At 49.1% G+C, this 9,552-nt stretch overlaps 1 protein-coding gene and 1 non-coding gene across 2 annotated transcripts; one reads left to right on the forward strand and one right to left on the reverse strand.

Annotated features, from left to right (window-relative positions):
• Positions 1-1,241: 1,241 nt before the first annotated feature.
• On the reverse strand, positions 1,242-8,842 carry LOC124029973 (ras-related protein Rab-11A-like). The gene is made up of 5 exons (XM_046341501.1): positions 8,570-8,842; positions 5,555-5,750; positions 4,461-4,654; positions 3,842-3,922; positions 1,242-2,553 (listed from the first exon to the last, which is right to left on the reverse strand). The coding sequence occupies exons 1-5, from the start codon at positions 8,607-8,609 to the stop codon at positions 2,417-2,419; spliced, it is 648 nt and encodes a 215-aa protein (XP_046197457.1). The 5' UTR covers positions 8,610-8,842; the 3' UTR covers positions 1,242-2,416.
• Positions 8,843-8,974: 132 nt separating this feature from the next.
• trnaq-cug lies at positions 8,975-9,046 on the forward strand. Its single transcript has one exon. It is a non-coding gene; the product is annotated as a tRNA-Gln (tRNA).
• Positions 9,047-9,552: the final 506 nt, after the last annotated feature.

Here is a 9,552-nt window from a genome sequence, read left to right on the forward strand (position 1 = left end):
CTCAGACACAGCTGTATAGAACCAACGGGAAATTGTGACACAGCTGTATAGAACCAACGGGCTCAGACACAGCTGTATAGAACCAACGGTTCAGACACAGCTGTATAGAACCAACGGGCTCAGACACAGCTGTATAGAACCAACGGGCCCAGACACAGCTGTATAGAACCAACGGGATCAGACACAGCTGTATAGTCCTGGATCAGATCCTAAGGAACCAACGGGCTCAGACAGCTGTATAGTCCTGACTGGGGATCCTTAAGGAACCAACGGCTCAGACAGCTGTATAGAACCAACAGGCTCAGACACAGCTGTATAGTCCTTGACTGGGGATCCTTAAGGAAACCAATGGGATCAGACACAGCTGTATAGAACCAACGGGCTCAGACACAGCTGTATAGAACCAACGGGCTCAGACACAGCTGTGTAGTCCTGACTGGGGATCCTTAAGGAACCAACGGGCTCAGACAGCTGTGTAGTCCTGACTGGGGATCCTTAAGGAACCAACGGGCTCAGACACAGCTGTGTAGTCCTGACTGGGGATCCTTAAGGAACCAACGGGCTCAGACACAGCTGTATAGTCCTGACTGGGGATCCTTAAGGAACCAACGGGCTCAGACACAGCTGTGTAGTCCTGACTGGGGATCCTTAAGGAACCAATGGGATCAGACACAGCTGTATAGAACCAACGGGATCAGACACAGCTGTATAGTCCTGACTGGGGATCCTTAAGGAACCAATGGGATCAGACACAGCTGTATAGAACCAACGGGCTCAGACACAGCTGTATAGAACCAACGGGATCAGACACAGCTGTATAGAACCAACGGGCTCAGACACAGCTGTATAGAACCAACGGGCTCAGACACAGCTGTATAGAACCAATGGGCTCAGACACAGCTGTATAGAACCAATGGGCTCAGACACAGCTGTATAGAACCAATGGGCTCAGACACAGCTGTATAGTCCTGACTGGGGATCCTTAAGGAACCAATGGGATCAGACACAGCTGTATAGAACCAATGGGCTCAGACACAGCTGTATAGAACCAATGGGCTCAGACACAGCTGTATAGAACCAATGGGCTCAGACACAGCTGTATAGTCCTGACTGGGGATCCTTAAGGAACCAATGGGATCAGACACAGCTGTATAGAACCAATGGGCTCAGACACAGCTGTATAGAACCAACGGGCTCAGACACAGCTGTATAGAACCAACGGGCTCAGACACAGCTGTATAGAACCAACGGGCTCAGACACAGCTGTATAGTCCTGACTGGGGATCCTTAAGGAACCAATGGGCTCAGACACAGCTGTATAGAACCAATGGGCTCAGACACAGCTGTATAGAACCAATGGGCTCAGACACAGCTGTATAGAACCAATGGGCTCAGACACAGCTGTATAGTCCTGACTGGGGATCCTTAAGGAACCAATGGGATCAGACACAGCTGTATAGAACCAATGGGCTCAGACACAGCTGTATAGAACCAACGGGCTCAGACACAGCTGTATAGAACCAACGGGCTCAGACACAGCTGTATAGAACCAACGGGCTCAGACACAGCTGTATAGTCCTGACTGGGGATCCTTAAGGAACCAACGGGCTCAGACACAGCTGCACCCTAATTATACACTCTTTTCTCAAAGTGTTCACTTGCACACTTCCCATCATGGATTTAGTCTTAACGGTGGAAAGAAACTACCTTCAGCCAATAATTACAATCTAATTCGTTTAAATCTATGACAAGAAGTGTGCAAGTCAAGTAAGTGCACTTTGGAGGCAGCCTCTACTCTGTAGTATAGACCCTAGAGCCTGGCCACGCAGCTGTGTCTCGGTCTAGAGCCTGGCCACGCAGCTGTGTCTCGGTCTAGAGCCTGGCCACGCAGCTGTGTCTCGGTCTAGAGCCTGGCCACGCAGCTGTGTCTCGGTCTAGAGCCTGGCCACGCAGCTGTGTCTCGGTCTAGAGCCTGGCCACGCAGCTGTGTCTCGGTCCAGAGCCTGGCCACGCAGCTGTGTCTCGGCTCTAGAGCCTGGCCACGCAGCTGTGTCTCGGTCCAGAGCCTGGCCACGCAGCTGTGTCTCGGTCTAGAGCCGGGCCACGCAGCTGTGTCTCGGTCTAGAGCCTGGCCACGCAGCTGTGTCTCGGTCTAGAGCCTGGCCACGCAGCTGTGTCTCGGTCTAGAGCCTGGCCACGCAGCTGTCTCGGTCTAGAGCCTGGCCACGCAGCTGTGTCTCGGTCTAGAGCCTGGCCACGCAGCTGTGTCTCGGTCTAGAGCCTGGCCACGCAGCTGTGTCTCGGTCTAGAGCCTGGCCACGCAGCTGTGTCTCAGACAGACCGGACCAAAGCAGGCTTTTTAGCAGGGGGTTTGGGGTCGGGGGTCAGGGGGAAGCAGGTGGTACTGGTGATGCCGTTAAATGCTCTGACAACATTGCATCTTTGGTTTATTCTCCGTCGGCTGCACCTGGATGTTGACCACGTTGTTGCTAGGCGACATGTTGTTGTCTTGCCGGTCTGACATCTGTTTCTGAGACACAATGCGATAGATTTCTGCAGGGAGGGAGGGGGGATGTGGAAGACAGGAGGGAGAGAGAGAGACAGGAGGGAGAGAGAGAGAGGGACAGGAGGGAGAGAGAGAGAGGGACAGGAGGGAGAGAGAGAGAGGGACAGGAGGGAGAGAGAGAGGGACAGGAGGGAGAGAGAGAGGGACAGGGACAGGAGGGAGAGAGAGAGGGACAGGGACAGGAGGGAGAGAGAGAGAGGGACAGGAGGGAGAGAGAGAGAGGGACAGGAGGGAGAGAGAGAGAGGGACAGGAGGGAGAGAGAGAGAGGGACAGGAGGGAGAGAGAGAGAGGGACAGGAGGGAGAGAGAGGGACAGGAGGGAGAGAGAGGGACAGGAGGGAGAGAGAGGGACAGGAGGGAGACAGAGAGACAGGAGGGAGACAAGAGGGATAGAGAGAGGGACAGGAGGGAGAGAGAGGGACAGGAGAGGGAGAGAGGGACAAGAGGGAGAGGGAGAGAGACAAGAGGGAGATTAGCATGTTATACTGCAGTACTTTACTCCCAGCTTAAACAGGAAATGATCTAGTACAATCACCAGATCGGATCGCGTTCCCTATGAAACATTGGTTTGACTACACTCTGTGTGTTAGTACAGGCATGGCAGGAGCCACAGGAAGGGAGTTGATCCACAGCAGAGCAGTGGACCTCACCTGGCCCCCGGCCCTCAGCTGTGATTAGGTATTCAGGAAGCTCACCTGGCCCCCGGCCCTCAGCTGTGATTAGGTATTCAGGAAGCTCACCTGGCCCCCGGCCCTCAGCTGTGATTAGGTATTCAGGAAGCTCACCTGGCCCCCGGCCCTCAGCTGTGATTAGGTATTCAGGAAGCTCACCTGGCCCCCGGCCCTCAGCTGTGATTAGGTATTCAGGAAGCTCACCTGGGCCCCGGCCCTCAGCTGTGATTAGGTATTCAGGAAGCTCACCTGGCCCCGGCCCTCAGCTGTGATTAGGTATTCAGGAAGCTCACCTGGCCCCGGCCCTCAGCTGTGATTAGGTATTCAGGAAGCTCACCTGGCCCCCGGCCCTCAGCTGTGATTAGGTATTCAGGAAGCTCACCTGGCCCCGGCCCTCAGCTGTGATTAGGTATTCAGGAAGCTCACCTGGCTCCCTGGCGCAGCAGAGATGATCACCCTAACACACAACCACTGGTCTCTTCTCTCATTCTCTGGCCTGTGCTAAACCCTGTGCCATAATACAATATAGCCCATTTAAAATATAATGACTTTATTAAACCTATAAGAAAATAGTCCATGCACAGACAGACAGAGGACTACTCACCAGTCAGAATGGTCTGGAAGGATGTCTCCACGTTAGTAGAGTCCAGGGCTGAGGTCTCCAGGAAAGACAAACCGTTCTTCTCTGAGGGACAGAGGGAAACGGTAAACCATGTCAATCACTACTGTGTTAACGTCTCCCCGCGACATCGCAGAAACGTCTCCCCGCGACATCGCAGAAACGTCTCCCCGCGACATCGCAGAAACGTCTCCCCGCGACATCGCAGAAACGTCTCCCCGCGACATCGCAGAAACGTCTCCCCGCGACATTAGAGTAAGTGAATAAGCAAACCCTGATCACCGACAGCCACTCATGAGTAAGAAAAAGATGAACTCCACTACTCTTAGACCTCCTTATGTGGGAGTAGGGAGGCATGGTTGGTACTAGCCTGATACCACACCTGCACAAATACATCTGCAACCAGACCAGGTTGGTTCTGCAACCAGACCAGGTTGGTTCTGCAACCAGACCAGGTTGGTTCTGCAACCAGACCAGGTTGGACCTGCAACCAGACCAGGTTGGACCTGCAACCAGACCAGGTTGGACCTGCAACCAGACCAGGTTGGACCTGAAACCAGACCAGGTTGGACCTGAAACCAGACCAGGTTGGTTCTGTACTGACCTGCAAACGCCCGTGCCCCATCGGTGGGCACAGCCCTGAGGTGGCGCAGGTCACTCTTGTTGCCAACCAACATAATAACGATGTTGCTGTCAGCATGGTCTCTCAGCTCCTTCAGCCAACGTTCCACGCTCTCATAGGTCAGGTGCTTGGCGATGTCATAGACCAGAAGAGCACCCACGGCACCACGGTAATACCTGTGGACCAGAGAAGACAGTTCAAATCAAATTTGATTGGTCACATAAATATATCTAGCAGATAGGAGCAAACAAACGTGACAACCACCACCACTATCAGATTAGAGCCATAAGGGAGTCGAGACATCTAATAATATCAGATTAGAGCCATAAGGGAGTCGAGACATCTAATACTATCAGATTAGAGCCATAAGGGAGTCGAGACATCTAATACTATCAGATTACAGCCATAAGGGAGTCAAGACATCTACCATCCCTCTACCACTATCAGATTAGAGCCATAAGGGATACTAGACACATACCACACAACTACCACTATCAGATTAGAGCCATAAGGGAGATTAGACATCTACCACCCCACTACCACTATCAGATTAGAGCCATAAGGGATACTAGACACATACCACACAACTACCACTATCAGATTAGAGCCATAAGGGATACTAGACATCTACCACCACACTACCACTATCAGACTAGAGTATAAGGGATACTAGACATCTACCACTATCAGATTAGATCCACAAGGGAGACTAGACATCTACCACTATCAGATTAGATCTATAAGGGAGACTAGACATCTACCACCCCACTACCACTAGTGGATGGTTTGGGGACCGTGGACCTGGATGGTTTGGGGACCGTGGACCTGGATGGTTTGGGGACCGTGGACCTGGATGGTTTGGGGACCGTGGACCTATGCTGTCTTGTTTTAACATTTCAATCAGGGACTGATGAGTATCAGTGAATCATTACATTCCTTGTGTGTGTGTGTGTGTGTGTGTGTGTGTGTGTGTGTGTGTGTGTGTGTGTGTGTGTGTGTGTGTGTGTGTGTGTGTGTGTGTGTGTGTGTGTGTGTGTGTGTGTGTGTGTGTGTGTACCACCACCAGAGAGACTCACGCTGATGTAATAGCCCGGTATCTCTCCTGACCAGCTGTGTCCCAGATCTGAGCCTTCACGGTCTTCCCATCCACCTGGATACTACGGGTGGCAAACTCTACCCCGATGGTGCTCTTACTCTCCAGGTTAAACTCATTCCGGGTGAAACGAGACAACAGGTTACTCTTCCCCACACCGGAGTCTCCTATCAACACCACTGGGCCAGAGAGAGAGAGAGAGATGGGTTAGAATCTCCTATCAACACCACTGGGCCAGAGAGAGAGAGAGAGAAGGGTTAGAGAGAGAGAGAGAGAGAGAGAGAGAGAGAGAGATGGGTTAGAGTCTCCTATCAACACCACTGGGCCAGAGAGAGAGAGAGAGAGATGGGTTAGAGTCTCCTATCAACACCACTGGGCCAGAGAGAGAGAGAGATGGGTTAGAGTCTCCTATCAACACCACTGGGCCAGAGAGAGAGAGAGAGAGAGAGAGAGAGAGAGAGAGATGGGTTAGAGTAATATCATCAACCATGTGTAGTTCACTAGTGATTATGTTAATGTAACGGATGTGAAATGGCTAGCTAGTTAGCGGCGGTGCGTTTCAATCCGTGACGTCACTTGCTCTGAGACCTTGAAGTAGTAGTTCCCCTTGCTCTGCAAGGGCTGTGGCTTTTGTGGCTAGGTAACGATGCTTCGTGGGTGACTGTTGTTGATGTGTGCAGAGGGTCCAGAGGGTCCCTGGTTCACGCCCGGGTATGGGCGAGGGACAGTCTAAAGTTATACTGTTACATTAAGATTGATGTTTTTTATAAGATAAGTTAGTTAATGCTAGCTAGCAACTTACCTTGGCTCCTTGCTGCACTCACGTAACAGGTGGCCAGCCTGCCACGCAATCGGAGTCCAAAAAAGGCCGTTTACCGATTGTTATGAAAACTTGAAAAAAAACGGCCCTCATCGGTCGACCTCTAGTTTGTTGGACTATATCTGTGGTATATCGGTCATACAGAAGTGAGTAATAAATACACAGCCTGTAACTACATCCCCGGTTCCATGGTTTGCGACTACTGACACACATTCCTCTGTGCTTGACATCTCAACACATTTCCCCAGTCAGGCCTAGCCTCGATAACATGCGCTGACTGGACATGGACTAAGGCCTAGCCTCGATAACATGCGCTGACTGGACATGGACTAAGGCCTAGCCTATAAAGGGCTAAATTCAGCGGTATGACATTCTCGTGGTTGAGATCATAAATGCTGAATGAAATGAGTCACATTCCTCCAGAGAGGAAAGGCCATTGGTCCATCATGGTCCATAGTAATTACTCCACAATGGGAAGAACCCATTTTATCATATATGTCATGAATGGTGGTGTTGTTGCTGTTGTTTTAAGCATGGATCTTTACACAAGCAGGATATAGTAGACATTTTAAATGAATGACATCACATCACGTTATTAATAAAAAGGTAGCTGGAGCAACTAGCTATGGTTTCAGTAACTAAGTTGTGGTCATTTGGCAAGCTAGCTAGCCGACAAAATTAAAAGACAAAATGATCAGAGGCTCTATGTTAGCATTATTGAGGAATATCAAGACAATAGTCTACTATACATGTATAACACTGTCATATCCAAACGCACTCATTTTAGTTCATAAGATATCAAGCTGACATTAACTTTACTGTGTAGCTAGCTAATTTATCTAGCGGCTAACTAGATTAGCACCGAGCTCTACCACCACTAGTACTAGCTAACGGCTAACTAGATTAGCACCGAGCTCTACCACCACTAGTACTAGCTAACGGCTAACTAGATTAGCACCGAGCTCCACCACCACTAGAACTAGCTAGCTGCTAACTAGATTAGCACCGAGCTCTACCACCACTAGTACTGTACTAGCTAGCGGCTAACTAGATTAGCACCGAGCTCTACCACCACTAGTACTGTACTAGCTAGCGGCTAACTAGATTAGCACCGAGCTCTACCACCACTAGTACTGTACTAGCTAGCGGCTAACTAGATTAGCACCGAGCTCTACCACCACTAGTACTGTACTAGCTAGCGGCTAACTAGATTAGCACCGAGCTCTACCACCACTAGTACTGTACTAGCTAGCGGCTAACTAGATTAGCACCGAGCTCTACCACCACTAGTACTGTACTAGCTAGCGGCTAACTAGATTAGCACCGAGCTCTACCACCACTAGTACTGTACTAGCTAGCGGCTAACTAGATTAGCACCGAGCTCTACCACCACTAGTACTAGCTAACGGCTAACTAGATTAGCACCGAGCTCTACCACCACTAGTACTAGCATCGAGCTCTACCACCACTAGTACTAGCTAGCGGCTAACTAGATTAGCACCGAGCTCTACCACCACTAGTACTAGCTAGCGGCTAACTAGATTAGCATCGAGCTCCACCACCACTAGTACTAGCTAGCTGCTAACTAGATTAGCATCGAGCTCTACCACCACTAGTACTAGCTAGCTGCTAACTAGATTAGCATCGAGCTCTACCACCACTAGTACTAGCTAGCTGCTAACTAGATTAGCATCGAGCTCTACCACCACTAGTACTAGCATCGAGCTCTACCACCACTAGTACTAGCATCGAGCTCTACCACCACTAGTACTAGCTAGCTGCTAACTAGATTAGCACCGAGCTCTACCACCACTAGTACTAGCATCGAGCTCTACCACCACTAGTACTAGCTAGCTGCTAACTAGATTAGCACCGAGCTCTACCACCACTAGTACTAGCTAGCGGCTAACTAGATTAGCATTGAGCTCTACCACCACTAGTACTAGCTAACGGCTAACTAGATTAGCATCGAGCTCTACCACCACTAGTACTAGCTAGCTGCTAACTAGATTAGCATCGAGCTCTACCACCACTAGTACTAGCTAACGGCTAACTAGATTAGCATCGAGCTCTACCACCACTAGAACTAGCTAGCTAGCTCGTATGAAACCATGATGAAGTTACATTTTATGGACGGTTAACGTTTTGGGGTCTGATTTGGCATAGATTTTTTTTTACCTTTGAACAAGTAATCATACTCGTCATCTCTGTTCCCCATCCTGAATCAAAAATGAAGGCGAGGTTTGGATCCGTTTCCTTTCCTTCCTCGGTCCTATCCCGCCTGGTACTCTGCAATGCACCGTCTTTAAAACGGTCTCTGCTGCAACTCGTACCTACTCCGTTTTAACAAGCGACTTATAGCATCCAACATGCTATATAAACGCCCACTTCCGGATCGAGCTTTCGGTATTGATAAACAAGTCTCACTTCCTTTTGATGTTAATAACGAAATGTATTTATTGAATAAATGTATATATTATGGCAAAGTTGTTTTTCTTCATGACAGCCCAGCTAATCATGGACATCGGGAGAAATAAATTATGCAATACATACTAATACGTGTTATATATCTCAGTAAAATATGGTTCTATGGTGTAATGGTTAGCACTCAGGACTCTGAATCCTGCGATCCGAGTTCAAATCTCGGTAGGACCTGTGTTTTTTTTTTTCTTAGCTGTGAATCAAAACAGTGGCAGACTTCTCGATTATAAGGAGTAGATGTATATTTCAGTTTAAAGGGATAGTCTGCAGTTGCTACATCCATTTATTTTGTGGATTTATCCATTAATATGTACCCATTGATTCTTGAAGAATCTAAATGCCTCATTTGCATTGTTTTATGCTGTGTTCAAGTGCTAGTCTGAACTAGGAAACTCGGAAATGTGTGACATGCTAACTGGTTAGAGTTAAACACGGACATTTCCGACTCGACGTTAGCTGAGCCAGTTACTGAAATGATCTTTGACTGAAACGATGCTGTTAACCAAACTACTGTAACGAGTAGTGCTAATGTTTACATTTACTATGAGTTTTCATTTAGCAGCTGTTCTTCTGTCACAAGTCATTGCAGTTAGCCTCCAGTCAGCTGCTATGCTCAGCTGACCCAACGGACTGATTTCTGATTACAATCATTTCCTCTTAATTGTGGGGCTGCATGTCTA

Source organism: Oncorhynchus gorbuscha, unplaced genomic scaffold, assembly GCF_021184085.1.
Source record: "Oncorhynchus gorbuscha isolate QuinsamMale2020 ecotype Even-year unplaced genomic scaffold, OgorEven_v1.0 Un_scaffold_8510, whole genome shotgun sequence".
NCBI lineage: Eukaryota > Metazoa > Chordata > Actinopteri > Salmoniformes > Salmonidae > Oncorhynchus > Oncorhynchus gorbuscha.